The following is a 27,311-nucleotide window of genomic DNA, read 5'->3' on the forward strand; positions in this document are numbered from 1 at the left end:
CAATAGAGGACAGAGGGCAGTGGTGGAAGAGTGGTATTCTGGTTGGAGTCCATGACCAGTGGTATTTCTTAAGCGCCTGTGCCTGGATGTTTGTTGTTTGTGTATTATATGACTTGATTAGCCTTTAGTTTTTAGTCTACAGTCAAGTGTACTGTCATATGCACAAGTACAGTAAAGTACAGGTGCAATGAACAACTTTTCAGTTTGCAAATAACATTAAGATTGGTGGAGTTGTGGACAGTGAAGAGGAACTGTTTAAGGATATTGTGGGATATAGATCATTTACAGATATTGGCAGAGAAATGGCAAATAGAGTTTTAATCTGGGCAAGGATGAGATACTGCACTTTGAGAAGTCAAATCTAAAATAACTCCTAACAGCATTGATGTACAGAGGGATCTTGGGGGTCCAAGTCCATAGCTCCCTCAAAATATCAACACAAGTAGATAAAGTGGTAAACAAGGTTTATGGTATGCCTACCTTTATCGGTTGGGACATTGAGCATAAAAGTCAGGAAGTCATGTTGCAGCTTTATAAAACTTTGGTTAGGACACATTTAGAGTGTTGTATGCAGTTCGAGTCAACCCGTTACAGGAAGGATGTCAAGGCTTTGGAGAGGGTGCTGAAGAGATTTATCAGGATGCTGCTTGGACTAGGGAGTATTTGTTAAAAGGAAAATTGGACAAACTTGGATTGTTTTCTTTGGAGCTTTGGAGACTGAGGGGAGACCTGATAATAGTTTATAAAACTATGAGAGGTACAGATAGAGTCAGAACCTTTTTCCCCCGGGTGGAAATGTTAAATGCTAGTCTACAGTCAGAGGGAAAAAGTTTAAAGGAGCAGCGCAGGGAAACCTTTTTTAAACAGAGAGTGGAAGGTGTTTTCCATAATTCTGACAAAACGCTTTGCACTTGCATCGATGGGTACATTTCTGCACAACCCACGATAAGGTCTAAACATCCATCTATCGGTGTATTGTAGTGATTGTGTATGAATGTAACACACCAGGGCTTCAGTGGGTGATTCAAAGTTCCCTTGCAAATCATTTATATCTTAACTTGGGTATATTCACTGCACACAGATTAAAAGTTTAGTATTTACTTTCCCCCATCAGTATATGAATACCTTCATCAGAAGGATTACGCAATTCAAGGATGTTAACTGTACTTGCTGGCCTCATTAATGATGCCCATATCGAAAAATGAACATAAAGGGGAGTTAGAACCATATTCTTGGGTACAGATAGCGCGGGACGACAGATGGCACAATGGGCTAAGTGTTCGGCTGGCGACCGGAAGGTAGCCGGTTCGAATCCCGCTTGGAGTGCATACTGTCGTTGTGTCCTTGGGCAAGACACTTCACCCACCTTTGCCTGTGTGTGAATGTGTGTGAATGTGTGTGAATGTGTGTGAGTGATTGGTGGTGGTCGGAGGGGCCGTAGGCGCAGATTGGCAGCCACGCTTCCGTCAGTCTGCCCCAGGGCAGCTGTGGCTACAGAAGTAGCTTACCACCACCGAGTGTGACTGAGGAGTGAATGAATAATGCGATGTAAAGTGCCTTGAGTATTAGAAAGGCGCTATATAAATCCCATCCATTATTATTATTATTAGATATATAATTCCAATGCAAAAATCTATTAAATTAAGTATTTTCTTCAAATTACTGTTTTAGGACATTAATTAAAAGATCTTCTAATTACCTGCATTTGTGTTTGATCCTTGCAACAGTACTGTCAGGTCCTCCATTACTAATAGGGCAAGCTGATTCCGGTCCTCCAATGAGCAATTTGCTTTAGAATCTGTTTTAGTAAACAAAATTCAGAGTTAAAACCAGCAAGTTCACTTTATTATTAGAGGCTCTGATAAATTCTATGGTATCACCAAATCGATGTTACCAAGATACATCAATATTGAGAACAAATGGAGATATTAAACAAAATTTTATCAATATAAACATTGATTAATAGCTAGATGGGAGATAGAATATAAAATATATTTCAAGGACAATATCAAATGGAATAAAATACAATCTAACACCGCACCACATAAAATAGTAAGGACGAGTGGTGGATCAAAGGACAAGGACATATAAACGACCAACAAGATCCAAAAAAATTAATTCAGGGGAAAAAAATGAATGTGAGAAAATGATGCTTAATATCAAAACAGATTGCAAGGGCTTTTATGGATAAATAAAAAGGAATACAGTAATGAAGGCATGTGTGGGACCCCGAGAGAGCAAGTCCAAGGAATTAACAATGAGTTAAAAGGAAATGGCATATAAGCTAAATCAATAATTGCATATACCTGATGAATTAGTTTCAAATACTATGTAGAAATTACAATTATTATTATTATCAGAAACAACAAGATATTAGAAAAAAAATGGTAGTGAAGGCAGACAAGTCGCCAAAACCTGATAGTCTGCACACAATGGTTTTAAAGGTAGCAACAGCTGGGTTAGTGGAGCCATTGGCTGAGGTTTTAACAAAACTCCTCAAATTCTGGAAAGGTACCAGTAAACATAGACATAGAAAATAGGTGCAGGAGTAGGCTATTTGGCCCTTCGAGTCAGCACTGCCATTCAATATGATTATGGCTGATTGTCCAAAATCAGTACCCCGTTCCGTCTTTTTCCCCATATCTCTTGATTCCCTTAGCCCTAAGAGCCAAATCTAACTCTCTTGAAAACATTTAGTGGATTGGCCTCCACTGCCTCCTATGGCAGAGAAATCCACAGATTTACTGAAAGTAAACATACAGGTAGAGCGGGCAGTCAAGAAAGCTAATGCCATGTTGGCCTTCATAATAAGAGGATTTGAGTATAGGAGTAAAGAAGTCCTTCTGCAGTTGTACAGGGCCCTGGTGAGACCAAACCTGGAGTATTGTGTGCAGTTTTGGTCTCATAATTTGAGGAAGGACATCCTTGCTATTGAGACAGTGCAGCGTAGGTTCACGAGGTTAATCCCCGGGATGGCAGGACTGTCATATGAGGAAAGATTGGAAAGAATGGGCTTGTATTCACAGTAATTTAAAAGGATGAGAGGATATCTTATAGAAACGTATAAAATTATAAAAGTTACTGGACAAGCTAGATGCAGGAAAAATGTTCCCAATGTTGGGGGAGTCCAGAACCAGGGGCCACAGTCTGAGAATAAAGGGGGGGGGGGGGGACTTAAAACTGAGATGAGAAAACACCTTTTCACCCAGAGAGTTGTGAATTTGTGGAATTCTCTGCCACAGATGGTAGTGGAGGCCAATTCACTGGATGAATTAAAAAGAGAGTTAGATAGAGCTCTAGGAGCTAGTGGAATCAAGGGATTATGGGGAGAAGGCAGGCACAGTTACTGATTGTGGATGATTAGCCATGATCACAATGAATGGTGGTGCAGGCTCAAAGGACCAAATGGTCCCCTCCTGCACCTATTTTCTATGTTTCTATTTACAACTCTCTGGGTGAAAATGTTTTTCCTCATCTCAGTCCTAAATGGTCTGCCCCTTATACTTAAATTGTGACCCCTGGTTCTGGACTCCCCCCAACATCGGGAACATTTTTCCTGCATCTTCCCTGTCCAATCCTCTAAGAATTGTATATGTCTCTGTAAGATTCCCTCTCATCCTTCTAAATTCCAACGAATACAAACCCAGTCAACCCATTCTTTCATCATACGTCATTGGTAAAATGTGACTTAATCGTTCCAGAAGGAAGGAAAAAAAAACGTGGATAACTATAGACAGATTCTCTCAATGCTTGTTGATAAGATCGCTGGAGTCCATAATCTAGAAGGAAATAGCTTATATTTCATATAATGTAAATATAATGTAAATAAACAGTCATAAAAATAAGATATTTGAAGGATTCTTTGAGGATGTAACAAGCAGGGAAGTTATCTTCCCCACAGAAGGGAACTTAAAGATATAGTCTATATATTGATATCCAGAAGGTATTGATCACATAAAAGTCTGATGCACATGATAAGACTATGTAATGTTCTCTGTAAGGCCCGGTTGTAACTAGCACAATGAATACACGTTCGCCATCTTGTAAGTAAGATTTAATTCGAACAACCAACGGAAACTTCTAGAAGGTCACCTGACCTCAGTCACGAGGTACAGGCACATTTGCATATACACATCTCCCCCTTCACTTTAATTACATCACATCTCCCCCTTCAACGCTGGGGTCAAAAAAATAACTGGAACCTTTACTCAACTTATTGTGGATAAATTACCACAAATAACACAGTGCTCTACATATTACAGAACTATAAAATAATTGTCCATCAATTTTACATAACGTCGAGTTTGGGGTTTCGACCATCGCCCACTTCTCGTGCAAGTCGTATTTCCACCTCGTTCTGTGCGGTATTTCTGTTGTTTGTGTGTATGACTTGGCACACTTCGAGCCGGTTCCCCCACCACAGAACCTGGTGATGCGGCCTGTGATAGTTCTCTTGAGTCTGGGAGACTAGCTCCTTCTGGGAAAGAGTTTCCTTCTTGTGGGAGAGTGTTCGCACTTGTCTGCTGCGTGTTGCCAGGGCATGGCTCAGCTGCTTCGTGCGCAGGTCGTATGTCCTTCCTGTCTCTGTGGAACTCAGTACCATTCGGTGTAGAGATGACGTAGCTCCGAGGGGACAGGTTTTCTCTTGCAATCCGGCCACGTTGCCACTCGGTTGGTTTGGCATGAAACCTCACCTGCTGCTGCTGTTCCAGGCGCGGCAGCGGCTTGGCGCTTGCCTTCTCATTGAAGTATGCTGCCTGTTTTTCTTGCCGGACGGCCAGTTGTCATCCCATGGGCGGGACACGATGTGGCAGTAAGAGCGATGGAAATTTGCTTCTTAACAGTCTACTGTTCAGTAACTGTGAGGGGGCATAGCCGCCTGTCCCGTCAAGGCGGGTGTTGCGGTATTCGAGGATGGCGTACATCGGGTCACAGCCGCTGCGTTTGGCTTTCTTCATACCTTTTATAGTTTGCACACAACACTCTATCTGCCCGTTGCTCTGTGGATATATGGGAGTTGAGGTGACATGAGCATATTCCCAGTCATCCTGGAACCTACGAAACTCAGCATAGTCAAATTGTCTCGCGTTATCTGTCATCACCAAGTCAGGAATGCCATTCTGGGCAAACATGCCCGTCATCTCACGTATCACCGAATGTGACGTCATGTCCGTCAGTTGCGCTATTTCTGGGTATTCGGAGTAATAGTCCACTGCAAGCAAATGGTCAACTCCATCCAGATGGAAGATGTCTGCTCCGACCTTAGACCAAGGTCTGCTGGGGATGAAGTGTGGTTGGAGCGGCTCGCTTGCTTGTGCTTTCCTGGTCGCCTGGCATATCGAGCAATTTCCCACTGTGTCCTCAATATGTGCATTCATTCCGGGCCTAACTAACTAAATTGTAGGCTCGTTGTTTAAGTTTCACTACTCCCAGATGCGATTCATGTAGCGCGTTTAGCATCTGCCTTCGCATGCTTTAGGGGACTACAATTCAGTTTTCCCTCAAGACTAATCCATCAATTTCAACCAGCTCGTGATGGTATGTATGAAAAGGAGTCAAGTCCCACATATTCAATCTCGTTTGAGCGCATTACTGACTTTCTGGGATTGAGCTTTAGGCCTGATTCTTTCACCCGTTCGAGCAGGGCTTTCACCCTTGCGTCATGTTGTGCTGCATTCACACCCCAAACGAGAATGTCGTCAACGGCTATCTCTACCCCTTCTAAATCGCTGAACTCTTCCTGCATCGCCCGCTGCCAAATCTCACTTGCGGATGAGATTCCAAATGGAAGCACGAGGAATCGGTATCTCCCAAAGGGAGTATTAAATGTGGTCAGACGCGAGCTGGCATCGCTCAGTGGAAACTGCCAGTACCCACTATTCGAGAATTTCGAGAACCATTCTGCCTTCGGCATGCGGGCTGCAATGTTCTCGAACGTCGGCATCGGGAAATGCTCCCTACGAATGGCCGCATTGAGGTCATGTGGGTCAAGGGATATGCAGACTTCGCCAATGCTAACCACAGTCATTGAATTCACCCAATCCGTCGGTTCGCTCACGGGCTTTATGACTCCCAAGCTTTTCATGCGCTCTAATCCGGCTTTGACCTTATCCCTGATCTTATTGGGGATAGTGTGGGGTGGGTTTTGCTTAGGTTCCACGTTCCTTTGCAGCGCTATGGTGTACTCATGTCTTTTTAGCTTTCCCAGCCCTTGAAAAATTTCGTGGTTTTCCTCAATGATCCTCGCAGTGTATGATGGGCTCGCACTCACGCCATCAACCACCTCCTTTCACACAAGAAGCCCTAACTTTTCACACGTTAGTTTCCCAAATATGGGTTTCACATTCCCCTCCACTACTTGAAAGACAACTCTATATTCTTTCTTACCTACTTTGACGTTCCCCTTTGCCTGCCCCACAGGGTTCATTCAGTAAGGCAAGCGCTCTGGCAGGATGTCGACTCTGGCAGAACGCCAGAGTCAAGTTTGAACTCAATGTTCACATTGTTGATGCTGCACATCTGTCCCCCATTCGCGCGTCGACTCAATAATGGCGTCAGTCACGGCGTCAATGTAGAATACATCAACGTCGTCGTCCATTGGCTCAGGCAGCGGTGAAGCGTTCGTCTGGAAATCGATGTCGCGGACGTCACGGCTCCAATCCCCGGCCTTTTGTCTGATTAGCCGGTCATGTTGTCAGGGACGTGGGCGGCTGTTGGGCGCTCGATTTACCGGGCAGTCGGAGGATCTGGAAAGATGTCCAATCTCTCCGCAGGTATAACATCTCATGTACTGAGCGGTGCAGTAGTTGCCTTTATGGCCGCGGTTGCATGACTGGCCTACGGTATCCTTACCAGAATCACGGAATTCTGTCTGTGGCAGTCTGGGTCGCGAATCCCTGCCTCGGCCCCATGGCCGACTGGCGCTGTCCCGTTTCACGTCATCCACTGTCTCTTCTGTGTCGATGGCGGTTGGGGCAAGTTTCTTCACATGCTCGGCTGATGTTTCTGCGATCATACACATGTCACTGCATTTTTACAGTGTTAAATCATCGCATTGTAGAAGTTTCTCCCGGAGCGGCTGGCTGGTGATGTCGCAGACGATTCTGTCTCGCAGCAACGAATCATTGATAATGCCAAACTCTCAATCATTAGCTAAAGCCTTCACTGCAGTCAGGTAGCTGGAGAAGGTCTCCCCTCGCCGCTGATTACGTGTATTAAATAAGTATCTTGTGACAGTTAAGTTATTTTTTGGTTCACAGTAACTTATTCTTCAGCGGTTGTATTTTGTCACTTTCCTCAGGGGTGAACCGAAAGGTCTCATAAAGCTTCTGAACTGCTGGTCCGGCCACGTGGAGAAATGTTGCAGCTGGAATGCCTTTATCCAGTCCTTATAATTCTTGGCCAAGTTTCCTTGCATGGAGAGTGGCCCTGGAGGCTTGAGTCCTACCATTCTTTTCTTTAGGTTTTTTTACTTTGACACCATGTAATGTTCTCTGTAAGGCCCGGTTGTGACTAGCACAATTAATACACGTCTGCCATCTTGTAAGTAAGATTTAATCTGAACAACCAACGGAAACTTCTAGAAGGTCACCTGACCTGAGTCACGAGGTACAGGCACATTTGCATATACATCACAGACTACATTATTGAGCAAAGTGTGTTAGCATGGACTGAAGATTGGTAATCACATTGGAAACAGTGTGGGAATAAAGGGGTCTTTATCAGGCTGGAAGGATGTTAACTTGTGGAGCATATATAGGATATATATGTGATATATATATGTTATATATATATATATATAAGATATATATTGTGGAGCATATATGTGGATATAAAGGGGAATATCTTGGCATTCAATTACTTACGACGCATTATAGCCTGGGAGTGGGGGCGAGAAGAAGTGAGGGCATCAATAAGGTGTCGTTTGCCAATGACACGAAAAAGCATATCAGATTCAGATTCAGATTCAATTTTAATTGTCATTGTCAGTGTACAGTACAGAGACAACGAAATGCATTTAGCATCTCCCTGGAAGAGCGACATAGCAAATGATTTGAATAAATAATAATAAGTGTCCGGGGGGGGGGGGGGGGGGGGTGATTGGCAGTCACCAAGGTACGTTATTGAGTAGAGTGACAGCCGCCGGGAAGAAGCTGTTCCTGGACCTGCTGATTCGGCAACGGAGAGACCTGTAGCGCCTCCCGGATGGTAGGAGGGTAAACAGTCCGTGGTTGGGGTGAGAGCAGTCCTTGGCGATGCTGAGCGCCCTCCGCAGACAACGCTTGCTTTGGACAGACTCAATGGAGGGGAGCGAGGAACCGGTGATGCGTTGGGCAATTTTCACCACCCTCTGCAATGCCTTCCGGTCGGAGACAGAGCAGTTGCCATACCATACTGTGATGCAGTTGGTAAGGATGCTCTCGATGGTGCAGCGGTAGAAGTTCACCAGGATCTGAGGAGACAGATGGACCTTCTTCAGTCTCCTCAGGAAGAAGAGACGCTGGTGAGCCTTCTTGATCAGAGTTGAGGTATTGTCTCGATGGTGCAGCGGTAGAAGTTCACCAGGATCTGAGGAGACAGATGGACCTTCTTCAGTCTCCTCAGGAAGAAGAGACGCTGGTGAGCCTTCTTGATCAGAGTTGAGGTATTGTGGGTCCAAGAGAGGTCATCGGAGATGTTGACTCCCAGGAACCTGAAGCTAGAAACACGTTCCACCTCCGTCCTGTTAATGTGGATGGGGGTGTGCGTGCCGCCCCTGGACTTCCTGAAGTCTACAATGAGCTCCTTGGTCTTCTTGGAGTTAAGGGCCAGGTTGTTGTCAGCGCACCATGCTGCTAAGTGCTGGACCTCCTCCCTGTAGGCCGACTCATTGTTGTTGCTGATGAGGCCAATCACCGTTGTATCATCTGCATACTTGATGATGGTATTAGTACCATGTACAGGTGTGCAGTCATAGGTGAAGAGGGAGTAGAGGAGGGGGCTCAGCACACAGCACGGGGTTCAGGGTGAGGGTTGAAGAGGTGTGCTTGCCTAACCTAACAGACTGGGGTCTGTTGGTTAGAAAGTCCAGTATCCAGTTGCAGAGGGAGGGGTCGATGCCCAGGTTACCGAGTTTGGTGATCAGTTTTGATGGTATAATGGTGTTGAATGCTGAGCTGTAATCGATGAACAGCATTCTTACGTAAGTATTCTTACGACATTCTTACGACAGTATATTAGGATTGAATAAGTGGAAGAAAACTTGGCAAATGGAGTATTTCGTGGCAAAGTGTGAGGTTACACACCATGATGAGAGTAACTTAAATTCCAACTATTATCCAAAAGCAGAAAATATTGCAGATGGGTGGGAACCAGTGTAGTAGGTTAGAAATTGGAGGGACTGATGGGAAGGTAGAGGTTAGAATCAAAAGGACTCAAAGGAAGGAGAGGCAGGGAGAGGTGAAAGAATATGGTGACGCTGATGGGATGAAGAGTGCTTATTTCAATGTACGGAGTATTGTGGAGAAAGCAGATTAACTCAGAGCCCGGATCAGTCCTTGGGACTATGCTGTTGTGACAATTGCAGAAATGTGGTTGCGAGAAAGACACGACTGACAATTTCTGGGGTACCAATGGTTTAGACATGTTTGAGAGGGAGAATAAAGAGGTGTAATTGTGTTATCAGACAAACTGTCACAGCAGCACTCAGAGAGGACATACTGGAGGGTTGTCCAATGTGGGAAGCTCGGAAACAAGAAAAGCGTATACACTCCAATGGAATTGCACTATATGCTTTTCAAAGAGCAAGCAAGAGATAGAAGGAACAGATATATCGACAGATTACCAAAGCATCAGGGTTGTCTTAGTTAATTCTCCAATATTGGCTAGGGTTTGCTCAGTGCGAAAGACTTAGAAGAGGCAGAATTTGAGGTGAATTCAAGAGGGGTTCTGGAAACAGTATGTAGATAGTCCAACGTGAGAAAGGATGGACCTTTTATTGTGAATTGCGCCTGGCCAGGTGACCAGTATTTCAGTAGAAGAGCATTTTGGAGATAGTGATCACAACTCCATGAGTTTTATGATTGTTTTGAATAGGAGAAGAGTGGACCTTGCGGGAAAGTACTAAATTGGAGAAAGGCAAATTACAACTTTATTAGGCAGGAGCTTGACAGGGCATACAGGAAACAATTGTCTACATCTGACATGTGGGAGTCATGTAAAGAACAGTTGATCAAAGTTCTAAAATGCCAATGCGTGTGCCAATGAGGATGAGGGATAAGGATAGCAAGTAATGGAACCTTGTGTTGACCAAAGACGTAATAAATTTGGTCAAAAAGATAAGGTGTGCATGCAAAGTTTAAGAGGATGGAGTCAGACAGATCTGAGGAATATAAAGGGAGGAGAAAAGAACTCAAGAAGAGCCAAAAGGAGCCACTTTGATGAGTCAGATCAAAGAAAATGCCAGCTTTCTATACCTATATTAAAAACATGAGTTAAACCAGGGAGAAAGTAGGGCTGCTCAAGAATAAAGGAGGGAATTTGTGCTTGGAGTCTGGGGATGTAGGCGAGGTGCTAAGTGAGACCGCATCTGTTTCACAAAGGGCATGGAGGACTATGAGATCAGTGTGGAGAATACAAATATGTAAGGGCATTTTGAGATGGAGGAGGAGGTGGTGTTGGGGCTCTTGAAGACCTCTTCCCACATTGGACAAACCCTCCAGTATGTCCTCTCTGAGTGCTGCTGTGACAGTTTGCCTAATTAATAGAACAACTACACGTCTTTATCCTCCCTCTCAAACATGTCTAAACCTTTGGAGCCCAGGAAATAAATCCCCAGGACTCGATGGGATTAATCTCAGGTTATTGAAAGAGGCAAGAGAGGAGATTGTAGAAGATTTTTGCTTCTTTTGCCACAGACTAGGTCTCGGAGGACTGGAGAGAAGTTAATGTTGTTCCTTTATTTAAGAGGGGAAGTAGAGCGAATCAAGGGAATTATAGGGCAGTGAGTCTCACATCAGTGGTAGGGAGGCTATTGGAGAGGATTCTTCGGGATAGGATTTATTCCCATTTGGAAGAGAGTGGGTTAATTAGGGACAGTGAGCATAGCTTTATACACAGTAGGTCAGGCCATACTAACTTGATCCAGTTTTTTGAGGAGGTGACAATGGTAATCAATGAGAGCAGGGTGTAGGATGTTATCTACATGGATTTTATTAAGGCATTTGATAATGTCCCCTACAGTAGGCTGATCCAGAAGATTAAGATGCATGGGAATAACAATGATTTAGACTTGGCATACTGATAGAAGCAAAGGGTTATGGTGGAAGGACAATTATTCAGGCTGGAGGTCTGTGACCAGTGGAATTCCACGGGGATCTGTGCTAGGACCTCTGCTGTTTGTGATATATAGAAATGACCTGGACAAAAATGAAGATAAGTTGGTTAGTAAGTTTGCACATGACACCATTGTGAACTGTGAGGAAGGCTGTCAAAGTAGCAAAGAGGGATATGGATCAGCTACGGAAATGTGTGGAGAAATGGCAGATAGAGTTTGATTCGAGTAAGTGCGAGGTATTGAACTTTGGCAGGTCAAATGTAAGGGCAAAATCTCCAATTATTGCCATCACCCGAAACAGCATTGATGTGCAGAGGGATCGGGGTCCAAGTCCATAACTCCCTGAAAGTGGTAACACAAGTAGGTGGAGTGGTAAAGAAGGCATATGGTTTGATTGCTTTCATAGAGCAGGGAATGGAGTATAAGAGTCAAGAAATCATGATGTAGCTTTAAACAACTTTAGTTAGCCGAATTTGGAGTATTGCATGCAATTCTGGTCGCCCCATTACAGGAAGGCTATGGAACGTTTTCTCTGGGACGTCAGATCTTGAGGGGAGATACAGATAAAATTATGTGGCACAGATGGGGGAAAACAGTCAGAACCTTTTCCCCTTGGATGGAAAAATCAAATACTTAAAAACATAGCTTAAGATGAGTGGGGCAATGTTTAAAGGAGTTATGCGGGGCACCATTTTTACACAGAGAGTGGTGAGTGCCTGGAACATGCTGGGGTTAGTGGTTAAGAAAGATACAATTGTGGCATTTAAGGGACTTTTGGATAGGTATAGAAATGGAGGGATATTGATTAAACAAAGGTAGATAAGAGATAGTCTTGGCATCAGGTTCGGCACAGACAATGTGGGCCGAAGACCCTGATCTTGTGCTGTACTGTTCTATGTTCTATATAAGTGATCTAGGTCTTGAGCATGGATCACAAAGGTTTTCAGACAGGTACAGCTAGTAGTTAGGAAGCAATTACATACTGCCTTTATTGCAAGAGGGTTGAAGTTTAGAAAGAGGGACATATTGCTACCATTTTACAAATAGACGTGAGCCCGCATCTGGTGTGCTGTCCTCTTATTTAAGAAATTATATTCTGGTATTGAAGGCAGTCCAAAATAAATTTGTTAGATTAATTCCTGAAATGAGAGAGATGCCTTATCATGCACAGTGAAATAAAATGATCTACATTCTTCGAGATTTAGTAAAAGCAGGAGTGATCTTATTAAAACATAGGATCATAACACAAGCGCATGATGGAATAGGTGTTGAGATGTTTGCGCCAGTCAGAGAATTTCAATTGATAGGACCTAGTTACAAGATTAGGGGGCAGTTATTTAAAACGAAGTAGGAACTACATCGTGTGAAAGGTGGCGAATCTGTGGAAATATTTATAGGGTTTTAGAAGCTAGATCACTGGGGAATGAGTGGAGCAGGGTAATCTGCTATTTTCTCCTTTGTGATCTAAAACTAAAGCAACATATTTACTTTTGTATGAGCACAGAACAAAATTCCAGATATACCATTTTGCAATGGGCCCAACCATATTTTAACCACTTGCCAACCTTAATGCATTTGAAAGACATTCAAAAAACAATATCTATCTCTATACCAATAAAAGTCTCATTGTGTGTGTGTGTGTGTGTGTGTGTGTGTGTGTGTGTGTGTGTGTGTGTGTGTATTTATATATATAAACTTATAATGACTCACATTTTCCCCTCCACACAGCGATCAGGTTCACTTAAAATGTGATCCTATATTTCACAAGTTATTGGTGAATAAAAAGACAAAATGGCCTTTTTAACCGTATTTCACACCCAGATTCATCAACCAGCTTCGACTGATGATGTCACAATGAGGTGGGTCGGGTCGGCGCTCGTTTCACACACGCATTCCCGCAGCCTCGCTCGGGTCCACGCCCAGCCTTGGCCTCGCTCGGGTCCTAAGGTCCACGCCCGCCCGCGGCCTCACTCGGGTCCCTCCCGCCCACAGTACGGTGCTCCCTCCCTCCCTCCCACAGCGCGGTGCTCCCTCCTCACCGCCCCTCCCTCCCTCCCATAGCGCAGTGCTCCCTCCTCAACCCCCCTCCCTCCCACACACTTCCCATCGCGGACCAAATATGATTTGAAAGTACGGCCAACTCTCAACACCGTGGTAAATGAATTCAATCCCACTTACAGACCAGCTTCTAAAGTTATTCAAGATCATTTACCAGCTTCACATTCCTGACAACAACTCAGAAACCATCGAGACTTCAATGCACATAGTTCTGAAATTTGCTGTGAGCACGAGAAGGACCAAAATTGCAACGCCATAAAGTTGTCCCTTCCACCTCACCCCCCCCCACACACACCCCCTCCCCTCCCACACAACCCCCTGCCCCCCACACCTGCCTGTGTTCCGTTGGGTGAACGGGTTGCGTTGGGGGAACGGGTGAGTGTTGTAATATTGCATTGGGGGAGCAGACCCAACATGTCTGCACTTGGTCTAGTAAACTATTAAAAGTCTTGTCTTGTTTGTCTGTCTGTCTGTGAGATCAAGGAACTACGCACACTTATGTACCGCCAAAATGGTATACAGATCGCTCAAATTTATGCAGAATCTTACTCGGCTTTTTCCCGTGGTCGTTAGTATCAAGTTTCTTCACATTTGGTTACATTTCACAGGTTATTGATATTTAAAGTATTAAAAAAGCCAACTTTGAAAATAATAACTGCCTGTGAGTGAGAAACTTTTCGCGCAGCTTCCAGTGATAATGTCACGATGATATCTCAGTCGTCCAATCACATTGGGATCGCATTTACACAAGCTGTGAAGATTCCGAAAACCGAAAATGACATCACAATGTGATCTCTGCTGCCAATACAGAAGCTATTAGAGTGGGGGATGGGAGGAGAAGAAATGTTATTTAAACATTGTCTTTACTGGGGGAGTGCGAAAGGGGAGAGGTGAGGGAGGGAGTGACTGAGGGTAGGGAAAAGGAGCGGGAGGGAGAGGTGACAGAGTGACAATGGGATCAGCAGCTTCAAGGGGTGTAAGGAGAGAGTGAGATTTTTGCGCCCCCCCGCCCCCACGTGGGAAGGATTGATTCGTTGGGAGAACGGGTGAGAGGTGGAAACAAGTTGCGTTGGGGGAAACGGGTGAGTGGTGGAATATTGAGTAGGGGAAATGGGGCCCAACAGTCAGGAGGGTAGGGAGGGGAGAGGGGTTATGGAGGGTGGGAGGGAGGGGCTGAGTAGAGAGTGACTGAGGGGAGGAGAAAGGAGAGGGAGGGAGAGGTGAAGGAGGGAGTGGAGGAGGGGAGGAGGTGATGGGAGAGAAGAGGAAGGGTGAAGAGGAGGGGGAGGGGATGAGGAGAAATGAGCTGTGCCTGCACAGTTGGGGGCTCTGGGTGAGTGGTAAAATATTGCGTTGGGCGAACAAGGTTACGTTGGGGAAATGGGTGATGGGGGTGATTGGCTCCGGGGGACGCCTGTCTCCGGCGTGAGCGCCGACGCCGCGTTCTGGGACCAGCCCTCCTGTGTGACACCCCCAGCTTTGGGGGACATGGCCCAACGGGTCCCACTTGGTCTAGTTATTTATAAAAGTGTCCACTAGAATTGCTTCACATTAATTATATTCCTGAAACCATAAATAATGTAATATTAGAAGTAACAATGCCAAGTTTTGGCTTCCATTCAGATGCAAAAACATAGGAAGGAAAAGACCAATCAGCTCATCAAGATAATTCCGCACTCAGGCTTCCTATCCTAACTCGATCATTCCATTCCGAACAAGGTATACAAGAAGAAAATAAGTCGGACTAAATAAATAAATAAACTGAAAATCAACTGACGTACAAAGGTCATCTTGATACTAGAAGTATGTTTAAACATTCTATGATTGTCGAGAAATAAGAAATTACCTGAGTCATTAGAACTCTGAATAGGTTCTTTTAAATGAGCAGCGTATTTGTGCAGAAGATTCACCATCACCTCAAGCAATCCAACCTCCCGATACACATCCCGAAAAATAGGATCATGGCGTGCAAATTTCAAAAGTGTCTTCATTGCGATGATGCTACATTGGTAAGACGTGCTGGACCTTAATAAGATGCTGACACTTATTAGTTCTTTACAAGGAATATAGTTTAAGCTGAAAATAATCAACTCCAACATTTCAAAGTACTTTGGCTGCACCTCTGGGGCTTTCGAAATCTTCTCAGCAAACTGAGAGAGGGTGTGCTGAGATTCTAGGATGAAGTAATTGGCATTATCTGCCATGTAGATGTTTGAAATGGCATCTAAGATGATTCTGGCAAGATGGCTTGTTTTCACTTTTAAAAAGGCGATCTGAAGAACAGAAAAGGCTTGGATGTTTTTTACTGTGCGACCTAGTTTAAGAAAAGGATGAGAACATTCAATGCACAATTTTAATAACTAGTCTGCAATTTCAGAAAATGCATTTCATGTATATCCCCAATACATTTAAATGAATTTTATCAAAGCAAAAACTAAACAGTAGCAAACATTCACATCATTAATAACAAAATACCTTCCAGAATTTAATTTGCTGATGAGCTTTCAAGACCAGAGTTCTACCAATTTCTTCACACCAAGTGGATCCTTTTCCTATCTATACACCAAACTGTTTCCCAAACGTGGTACAATAAACATTTCAAACTCTTTCTTTCGTTCAGCATTTTCCTCAATAATAAAACAATGTAAAAAATTAAGGTGAATGGTCTACTGCCCGTGTTCTCCATTTTACTCTAACACATTTTTCTACTATAAAACCCCGGATGCCTGGACGTGACTCAGTCACTCTGCAGGATCACGAGTGAGAGGCCACGACTCTCATTCTAAGCTGTGAATCAACTGAACTGTGAGTCTGCAATGTACTTGCAATCAATGATTTGTTAGCCCTTAATGACAATGCCATGAGTTGTTTGGCCTGCTGCCCTGCCTGTGCTTGAAATTGCAATGCTTTATTAGGTCTGACTGTGTTTGGAAGGAATAAATGCTTTTTTAGGTCCGACTGCGTTTGGTTCAAAAGTCACGCACATTTCGTGACTTCCGCTTAGTGGACAGGTCTCGTTGATTGCATAATTTCCGGTGAGTAAAGAGGTCGCGCTGATTGCGTAATTTCCAGTAAATGCAGAGGTCACGCTGATTGCGGAAGCCCCAAATTGGAGAGTCCGCGCTCAACCGTGTGAGTATTCAAGAAAGTTTACTGCCATATTTATGGTGTGTGTCTGTGAGTGTGTATATGTGTCTGTGAGTGAGAGTGAGCGAGTGTGTGTGAGTGTGAGAGTGTATGTGAGTGTGTGTGCATGTGCGTGTGTGTGTGCGCGCGTGTCTGTGCGTATGTCTGTGCGTCTGTCTGTGTGTGTGTGTGTGTGTGTGTGTGTGTGTGTGTGTGTGTGTGTGTGTGTGTGTGTGTGTGTGTGTGAGCGTGCGTGTGTGTGTGTGCGCACCAGCCGTCCCGTGTGAAGCTGGGACCCAACGGGTCCCACTTAGTCTAATACAATGATATCAATTTGAAATTATCATTTACAAAAGTGTAATTTTTTTGGTATTATATGTAAAATTATATTTAAATATAGTACATAATTTAAAGATATTTGATCAACATTAAAATCTGATGAATAAACTTTTATCTGGAGATAACATTTGCAGTAGAAATGATTATTTGCATTAAAATGGTGTGATATGTAACATTATATTGCTAACATGAATTAGATTATCATGTTACATTTTCAAAAAATAAACAGTTGCTTCCAGGGTATTCATTATAGTTTTATTCTTTACATCAACATTAAGAATGAACCCATAACATTACCTTTGCCAGTAGGTTGTGGTACTGCAAATCCTGGCAGAAGGAAAGGTGCGCCACTACTTATGCCTGTGGGTCTTAATTCATTGATCCCATATGTTGTTAATGAAGTCACCAAGTGTACCAAGTCCATCAGTGCCTCTTTAGCATCAGGCTCTTTTGTTTGTTCCAATCTAAAATTTGTATGCACATAATGATTAGCTGATATGTTAACTATTGTATAAAACATTAAAATTAGCTGCAAACAAGCTAAACTGTTGTTTCTACAGTATGAAAGGTTATAATAAAGAGCAGTGCCAACTTACGCTTTGGATATAAGCAAAGGACAATTTTGAAAGCGGATGGACATATGGAAAAATGGTAAATTGTAGCTTAATCATTTCAGAGGGACTGCTGATTGAAAACTCTAGCTTCTCAGGACATCAGCCGCTTTGAGGAGGTTCCCTCCCAGAGGTTTTGACTGGGGTACATACCACAGATGAAAACAGGGTTTACTGGGAGATGACCAAACCAGAAACTACCTTGGAGTTGATGGTTAAGTGTAAATTTCAAGCCAATGTCAATTGCAGTTACAACATGCAACTGATCTGTGTTTACTGCCAAATTCAACGCCAGCAGCCATCCCAATGCTATAGCTTCATGCAGTAGGCTAGGATTGAAAACTCCCAAATACATCCAAGTACAACAGGAGAACATAGTTATCCACAAGGTGATAACCTTCAACACATTTTAAGTACTAGTGGCACAGCAGCAAAGTTGCTGCCTTACAGCGCCAGAGACCCGGATTCGATCCTGACTATATGGAGTTTGGAAGTTCTCTCTATGTGGTTTATCCGGGTTGGTTTGCTCCCACACTCCAAAGAAGGGGAAATCATGCTTGTCTAATCTTCTGGATTTTATTTGAGGAAATAACTAGGAAAATGGACAAGGGAGAGCAAGGGTGTACCTGGACTTTCAGCAAGCATTTGATAAGGTCCCACATAGGAGATTAGTGGGCAATATTAGAGCACATGGTATTGGGGGTAGGGTGATGACATGGATAGAAAATTGGTTGGCAGACAGGAAACAAAGAGTAGGGATTAACGGGTCCCTTTCAGAATGGCAGGCAGTGACTAATGGGGTACCGCAAGGCTCGGTGCTGGGACCGCAGCTATTTACAATATATATTAATGATTTAGATAAAGGGATTACAAGTAACATTAGTAAATTTGCATATGACATAAAACTGGGTGGCAGTGTGAACTGTGAGGAGGATGCTATGAGAATGCAGGGCGATTTGGACAGGTTGAGTGAGTGGGCAGATGCATCGCAGAAGTAGTTTAATGTGGATAAATGTGAGGTTATGCACTTAGGTAGCAAAAACAGGAAGGAAAATTATTATCTAAACGGTGTCAATTTGCGAAAAGGGGAAGTACAACGGGATCTACGAGTCCTTGTTCATCAGTCAATGATAGTAAGCATGCAGGTACAGCAGGCACCTGCATGTTGGCCTTCATAACAAGAGTAGTTGAGTATAGGAGCAAAGAGGTCCTTCTGCAGTTATACAGGGCCCTAGGGAGACCACATCTGGTACATTGTGTGCAGTTTTGGTCTCAAAATTTGAGGAAGGATATTCTTGCTATTGAGGGAGTGCATCGTAGGTTCATAAAGTTAATTCCCGGGATGGCGGGACTGTCATATGCTGAGAGAATGGAGCGCCTGGGCTTGTATACTCTGGAATTCAGAAGGATGAGAGGATATCTTATTGAAACATATACAATTATTAAGGGTTTGGACACACTAGAGGCAGGAAACATGTTCCCGATGTTGGGGGAGTCGAGAACCAGGGGCCACAGTTTAAGAATAAGGGGTAAGCCATTTAGAACGGAGATGAGGAAACACTTTTTCACACAGAGAGTTGTGAGTCTGTGGAATTCTCTGCCTCAGGTGGAGGCCGGTTCTCTGGATACTTTGGGCTCTTGAAGATAGCGGAGTCAGGGGCTATGGGGAGAAGGCAGGAACTGATTGTTGATGATCAGCCATGATCATATTGAATGGCAGTGCTGGGTTGAAGGGCCGAATGGCCTACTCCTGCACCTATTGTCTATTGACGTACAGGTTTGTAGGGTAATTAGCTTCTGTAAATTGTCCCCAGTGTGTAGGATAGTGTTAGTGTATGGGGTGATCGCTGGTCGGCACAGTCTCAGTGGGCTGAAGCGCTGTATCTCAAAAGTCTAAAGTAAAGTCTATATTTCGATCAGGTCCATACAACTACCATGGCAAGTTAGCAACATGAAGAACTTTTATTATTGATGATTTGACTTCAGCAAAACACAGTGCAGAACTAATTTCTGCCAATTAGTTTCACTTCTAGTCACTTGTGTGTTTTTGGCATACATTTAACCAGAGCAATTGCACTGCAGTTAACCGCAATGTTATAGCTTGCAAACAGTGCTTTTGAAGAAATCTAACAATGTGCTCTTGTATTAGGCGATTTTTCAGGCGACTGAAAAACCAGCAACTGGAACTGCGACTGTCAGTGTGGAACACACACACACATCGCTTCCTTCACCAGCCCGTTATGCAGGCGGGGGACAGGGCAAGCGGGGGGGGGGGGAGCGTTGTCTGAGTGAAATTCACACGGTGCAAAGCCAATTTAATACAGACACATGAACAGGAAGGTTTGCGCTATAATTTAGACCGTGAAAGCACAGTGTACGGGAAGGGTCACGTAAGTCCTTTGAGAGTGGGGGAGATGGGAGAGAAGGGGGGGGGGGGGGGGGGGGGGGTGAGCGGAGTGGAGACAACTTTTTAGAAGCCAGAGGTACACAGCTGTGTATTAACATTATCGGTCGGTTATACTTGGTTCTGAAAACTACTGCTTACGTTTTTTTCCCCAATGAGCCAATGAAATTCACCGATCAGCACCGGCTACAACCTACGACAACCTACGACAACCTGACAACCCACTACCACTGCACCTACGTCACAAGAACTCTCGCTACTCTCCATGGCGGCTTCATTCTGGTCGCCACTAATTTTTCAACATGTTGAAAAATTCGCGGCGACCATAATGAGGCCGCTACTAGTTCCCAGAATGCGGGAACTCCTCACGACCATGAAGGCGACTCCCCAGCAACCACCATGTGGCGGCCGCGTAGTCTCCTGCAGTCACCTAAAAAGTCGCCTAAGTGAGACAGGCCCATTATCCTCACACCGGCTGCAACCATCATTCTCCTGCCAATCTAAAAACATGGGCAGATACACTTTATACCATTTTTGAATTTAGATGCTACTAGGTTTAAATCAGAAATAGTACTGAATGTTCACAGTGTACAATCTTTTATAGTGACCTTAAAATTAAATAGCTAACCACAACCGACAACAATGCCCATCCAAAAATAAAAGCACAATAAGAATATATGGAAATTACTCAGCCGGTCAGGTAGCTTTCGTGGAGAAAGTGTTTACATTTGAAGTCAATGAACTTTGATCTGACAATGAAACACATATATGCACACAGTACTTTCTAAGAAAAGGTCACTGATATGAAACATTAACTACTGCTTCCTCCCATTAGCAATGCTCCCCAGATTGCTGAGTATTTTGAACATTAAACAGTAAAATCTCCAAACATCCATTGTCAACCATTTAGAAATCCCAATGGTTTAGAATCTGACTCACCAGGAGATGTTGTTGTGTTCTTTCCGCTCACTGCTAAGTTGGTTCCCACACTCCCTTTTCAGACATCAGGGCCCTGGTTTCCACCAACCTTCCCATTTACCAAGTTCCTGGTACCAAAATTCCCCTTTCCTTCAGCGGAATCCTGATTCCTGCCCTTCCAATCCACTCACCAGGGCCACAGTTCCTGTGTTTTCTTAAACTTTAAATTTTAATTATAAGTGAATTCAAAGTGTGTTGGGTTATACAAAAATAATAACATCCATCAGTCCAGAAAACCTGCTAGTCCGGAATCTCTAGAGTCCCAAATGGGACTGAATGTTGGAATTAATCCATTAAATTTTGCTTCTGTAACAATAAATATGATGCACACTTACTTGAGCAGAAGATCACAGAGAAATTGGTAACCTTGGCAAGACCGAAAATCATCCAAAAGAACTGGCGAGATATCACTGGAGTCTTTAAGAAAGCAGGACAGCCCAGCAAACATTTCAACAATTTCCAGGGGTAATAGATCTTCTGATTGCTGCATATTCTGGATACACGTGGCTACACATTCTTTCTCTGTATACAAAAATAGCACAGTATTTACATCTTGAATAGTTGCTAGAATAGATTTCTAAATTCTGGCAACAATTGTTTATTGAACAATTTTCTTGATAATTTCACACATGTTCTTCAACCATCATTTATCCAATGCAAATTAAAAATCAGGATTTTTGATGAGCTATCTAGTGTTATTATCTTATTTATGATGGCCAATCTTTAAAAATATTAGCTCCAGTTGGACAAGCATAATTTTAAGCTAAACAACAGATTTAGTTTAAAGATGCAGCATGGAAACGGGCTGTTCGGCTCACCAAGTCCACGCCAACTCTTGATCAACTGTTCACATCAGTTCTTTGTTATCCCACTTTCTCATCCACTCCTTCCACATTTCGAGCAATTTAGAGGGCAATTAACTACAAACCCACACGTCTTTGGAATGTGAGAGGAAACCAGAGCACTCGGAGAAAACCCACACAGAAATAGGGAGAACATGTAAACTCCACTCATACAGAACCTGAGGTCAAGATCGAACACATGCATGTCTCTGGTGCTGTGAGGCAGCAGCTCCACCAGCTGCACCACTTTAATTTAAAAGTTAGAGTATAAACTAATTACTGTTAAAAAGTTACCAGGCGTTATCTGTTACGTGACAGGTGAAGAGTGAATTTGGAGGCTTTTTATTAAATTAATTTATCTTCGGACACACTTTACAACAAAAAGGTGGGGAAATGGGATCAATTGCAAAGAGCTGATGAAGGGAAGACGGCGGATAAATTATATCATTCTTATACCAAGAAAGTCTGATGATTAACATAGCCAACAAAGCCTGAAAGCAAATCTCCAGTTCACATCTAAATCTGGTTGAGCCTTTCCATAGACTGTTTGTAAAGATCATAAGATCATAAATGATAGGAGCTGAATTAGGTCATTCAGCCCACCGTCTACTCCGCCATTCAATCATGGCTGATCTATCTCTTTCTCCTAACCCCATTCTTCTGCCTTCTCCCCATAACCTCTGAAACCTGTACAAATCAAGTACCTGTACTAAAAGTAAACACTTAAAGAAGGGGGTGTAATATGAATTCCAATCAATAACAAGCATCATAAGCTCCACAAACGTAAAGGAAAATATTACATCGAAGGACACACTAAGGATCAAAACAGAAAGTTGACAAAGGATTACAACATGTGGCAATCAAATAAAAAACGTTCCAAGAAATAGATTAAAGTATTTGGGAATATTTAATGAATTTAAATTAGTATGGATAGCTTTAAAATGAAGCAGTACAATAGGCTGAATGAATTGCACCGATTGTTTTTTAACAATTCAAATTCCTCTTTGCATGACAAAATATTAATGATAATGACATTGCAGGTACCTACCGTGAATATATTTGATAACATTGAGACTAAGTCCATGACGAGATATGGTCATTAGCACCTCTCCTGCGCTCTTCCTCCAAAGAATGTTATGGGGGGGACACCAAGAGGTAATAGCACTGAATAGTAGCTGGAGATCATCTTTTTGGGCTAGTTCTTCTGCCGGTGACACACAATTGCAGAGTTTCACCAAGATCTATCATAAAAGTATCACAATTGTAAAGTCAAACCCCGTGACCATATTTATTTTATATGAGCAAACTTGGTGATCTTCGTTGCTGATATATAATTCCATAAATATACCAAGTAATGCATAAATTGATGCAAGTGCACATGAAGAATTCTGTTTTTCTAGCTTCCTTAACTGTCACAAAGTGCTTAGCACCCAATTTCTAGCATAAAGATTTGCATGAAAAAAATAGAACTGCCATGTTAAATAAAAATAAAGCTGATATTGAGATTTGTTTATTGTAATATTAGATTCAAAATTTTGTTAGCTTCCAGACAGCCCTGGATTACTACATATAGATGAATCCAGTTTCTTCATAAATTTACTGAGGAAAATAGTTTACTATCTGCATTGACTATATTTTAATCTTTACCACAATATTTCTATCAATTGTTTGTCCAAGGCTGGGAGACAATATGTTTCCATCTACCCTGGTAATTACAGCCCATCCATGTGGGAACAAATGACATTGGTCTTGATGCACGACTTAAGTCACTTGTCATTGAGTCAGAGAGCACGGAAACAGTTCACCACATTCACGCCGACTTGTGGCGTCCAACGCATTAATACCATCTTCCAGCATTTGGTTCATAGCCTTTCATGCCTTGACTCATTTAGAAAATTACAAGCTGTCAGCAACACTGCTTTTTCAACCACTCTCTAAGGCAAATTATTCCAGGTACTTACCATTCTCTTGGTGATAAAGGTCCCCTTTAAATCTCTGGACCTTTAACTTAAATCTATGTTCCCGAATTTTATCCACCAATGATTTGGGGAAAGGCTTCCTGCGAACTAACCTGCATTCTGGTCACTGCGTGCCTTGAACTTGCTAAAGTTGATCGAACTAGGATGTTTGTGGGCAAAGGGATGCCCGGAGAGTGGGATGCTTTTAAAAGTGTGATGGTGAGAGTTTAAGGCATGCATGTTCCTATATGAGTGAAAGGCATGGCAGCTACATGGGGTAATGAGAAGAAGGAGACATGGGCCAGGTGCAGGCAGCTGGGATCAAGTAAATTCCTAGAGGAGTATAGGGGATTGAAAAATATACTTGAGGACATCAGGAGAGCAAAAAGGGGGCAGAAGATAGCTCTGGCAGATAAAATTAAGGAGAATCCAAAGAGATTTTATTTGTACATTAAGGGAAAGAGGATAACTAGAGAGAGAATTGGACCCCTCAGTAAACAAAGCAATCATCTACGGATAGTCAGTATGGTTTTGAACGGGTGAGATAATGTCTTACAAATTTGATTGAATTTTTTGATTGAAGCAAAAAGGTTAATGAGAGTACCCAGTTGGGCAGATGGGCTGAAGAATGGTTGATTAATTTTAATGTAGAGAAAAGTGAGAAGTTGCATTTTGAGAAGTCTATCATAGGCATGACCAATTCAATGAATAGTAGAGCTCTGGGGAGTGTTGTAGACCAGAGGGTTCTAGGAGTGCAGGTACACAGTTCCTTGAAAGTGGCGTCACAGGTGCAATGATTTTTGGCACATTGGCCTTCATCAGTCAGATTATTGAATATAAGTTGGGAGGTCATGTTGCAGTTGTAGAAGATACGATGAGGCCAGATTTAGGGTATTGTGATCAGTTTTGGGCACCATGTTATAGGAAAGATATTGTACAGCTGGAAAGAGTGCAGAGAAGATTTACAAGGAAGTTGCCAGGGCGCGAGGGCCTGACCTATAGGGAAGTTGAACAGGTTAGGACTCTTCTCTAGGATTCTTGGAGCACAGGAGGATGAGGGATAATCTTATAGAGGTGTTCAAAATCATGAGTAATAGATCAAGTAAATGCAGTCTCTTACTCAGAGTAGGGAGATCGAGAACCAGAGGACATGCGTTTATGTTTATCACTTGCCAGTTCTTGCGCCATCCCTCCTACCACACCCCATCCCATCCTTCACCTCTCTATCGCCCTCTCTGCTCTTTCAGTCCAGATGAAGTTGGTGCAACCCAAAATGTCAACTCTCCATTTTGCTCCACAGATGCTGCGTGATCCACTGGGTTCCTCCAGCAATTTGTTTTTTTGCTTCAGATTCCAGCACTAGTTAAGGACTGCACAGCTCACTTCACTGAATACTCAACTGAAATTAGTGATCATTACCAATAAGAAATCTGATACAGGATGAAGCTGTTACAAATTCTTCTAATTCATTTAGACCATTTGGATATAACAGACAAGGCAATCAAATACTGTCCACTCCCTTTGACAGTGAGCGATTTCTTAAACTGCTGCAGTCGATCTGGAGATGGTACTCTGGCAGTGTTTGCAGATGGAAAGTTATAAGATTTAGACTAAGATACAAATATGGAATATGTTTCCAAGTCAGGCAGAGTGTCTTTCTTGGATGGAAACTTGTGCGTAGTGCTCCTGTGCTTCTACTATCCTTATCCTTCTTAGTGGTACTACAAGTTTGGGAATTGGGTTTTTTTTTTTTGAAGATGGTTACTATCAAGGCCAAAGTGTGGTAAAGGTGGAGTGAACTGAAAATGCCATGTATGAATCTCAGGACATTAATACGTAGGTTCAAATATAATAGATTACGTCACCTGTACAAATACTTTTTGCAATAGTGACCGTCGTTCACTAAGTGGTAGCTCTGTCTGTGCTCCTCCAGGTACATCAGGCACATGAGGAAGATCAAAGAACAGATAGAGACATTTAACCAGTGTGGAAGGTAGAGACATTGTTGTCATGTAGTCTACAGTTTTCTGTTTGGTAAAAGAAAGAAAACCAGGTTATTGTTATCTGCTTTGAAAGAGCATTCTGAAGCTCTGACTGTACCTTTGAGTATTACAATGTTAAATACTTTCAAATACAACTTAAGCAGTAGTACCAGCAATAGAAAATATATTTCACAATTAAATCAAAGTCAACATACATTTAATTCACTCAATTGAGTTGGTTATCCTTTAATTATAACCTTGGGTTATCTATCACCCAAATATTAAAACTACCTCACCCTAGGATACCCTGTATGAATCAACTGTCTGTTGCTAGTTACTCATGAGAAGTAGTTGCATTTACCAAATTAACATTTCTCAAAAAATACTCATTAAAAAAACCTGAACTTAATATTCGTTGAGATCACTACTGAAGCTACCACATATATTTCATTTGTAATACTAGCTGTTGAAAATTGATGGGGGGGAAATCACTATTAATCTGGCACGTTCAGGACCCTGGTTTTCCAGGCTATTGGAAATTATTTATATTAATACATCACACCTTTAATTCATTTAAAAACAATGTTACACAGTAGAATAATGAATTATCCAGTGAACCCAGCATATTCAAAGGAAGCACAGCAAATGGATAAAATGAGCCCAGTGAGTGAAATAGAAAGAATATTGTTGGGTTGCATCACAGCTTGATTTGAGAACAGCTCTGCAAGATGGCAAGAAACTGCATAAAGTCATAGATGTAGCTCAGTCCATCACACAGACCAAACTTCCTACCATTGATTCCATTTACACGTCACGCTGCTTATGAAAAACAGCCAGCATAATCAAAAACGTCCCACTCTGGTCATTCATTCTTCTCCATACTCCCAATCATCAGAACATACAGAAGCTTGAAAGCATGCACCACCAGACACAGGAACAAATTCCTCCTCTGTTATCAGGCTTCAGAATAGTCCTTCCATAAGCTTGGGGACTGTCCGATTCACCTCCACCCTATTGAGGACATTGGACTTTGTCTATGGAGTGACTGCGCTACAATGCTGAGAACTAAATTCTACACACTATATTTTCCCCTTTGCTGTATTGATCGCACTTTTTTTTAAAGCTTAGTTTAGTTTTGAGATACAGTGCGGAAACAGGCTGTTCGACTCATCAAGTCCGCACTGACCAGCGATCCCCGCACATTAACACATTAGGGACAACTTTGCATTTATACCAAGCCAATTAACCTACAAACCTGTATGTCTTTGGATTGTGGGAGGAAACCGCAGATCTCGGGGAAAACCCACGCAGGTCAAGGGGAGAACGTTCAAACTCCGTACAGACAAGCACCCATACTCAGGATTGAACCTGGGTCTCTGGCGCTGTAAGGCAGTAGCTCTACCACTATGCCACCGTGCAACCTACTTGCGTTTGACTTGGATGTATTCAACTGATCTGTTTAGATAGTGTGCAAAATAAATCTTTTCACTGTACCCCAGTGACAATAATAAACCTAAACCAGTCCTGCCATCCTCATTACTTCCCACAGCATCTACTTCATGAAAGTGATAGAGATGAGATGAAACATGTCCTTTTATCTCCTTTCCCCATTCACCATCACATGAAAGCCTGATTTAAAAGAATCTGAAATCAGTTTATGTTTTCTTGACAATTTCTTTGCTATTCACCCACTACCTCC

General features: G+C 42.8%; 1 protein-coding gene across 4 annotated transcripts in view; it reads right to left on the reverse strand.

Annotated features, from left to right (window-relative positions):
* Nucleotides 1-27,311, reverse strand: part of wdfy3 (WD repeat and FYVE domain containing 3) — a 280,679-nt gene that overhangs the window by 181,344 nt on the left and 72,024 nt on the right. For 3 of the 4 annotated variants that reach the window (XM_033024134.1, XM_033024105.1, XM_033024115.1), the window contains 6 exons: nt 25,496-25,657; nt 22,721-22,913; nt 21,166-21,352; nt 17,135-17,301; nt 15,219-15,686; nt 1,700-1,798 (listed from right to left, as the gene is read on the reverse strand). In XM_033024134.1, the coding sequence (XP_032880025.1) occupies nt 1,700-1,798; nt 15,219-15,686; nt 17,135-17,301; nt 21,166-21,352; nt 22,721-22,913; nt 25,496-25,657 (1,276 nt within the window). The remainder of the gene's footprint in view (nt 1-1,699; nt 1,799-15,218; nt 15,687-17,134; nt 17,302-21,165; nt 21,353-22,720; nt 22,914-25,495; nt 25,658-27,311) is intronic. The other variant, XM_033024126.1, reaches the window with a different exon arrangement.

This window comes from Amblyraja radiata, chromosome 1, assembly GCF_010909765.2.
Source record: "Amblyraja radiata isolate CabotCenter1 chromosome 1, sAmbRad1.1.pri, whole genome shotgun sequence".
Lineage (NCBI taxonomy): Eukaryota > Metazoa > Chordata > Chondrichthyes > Rajiformes > Rajidae > Amblyraja > Amblyraja radiata.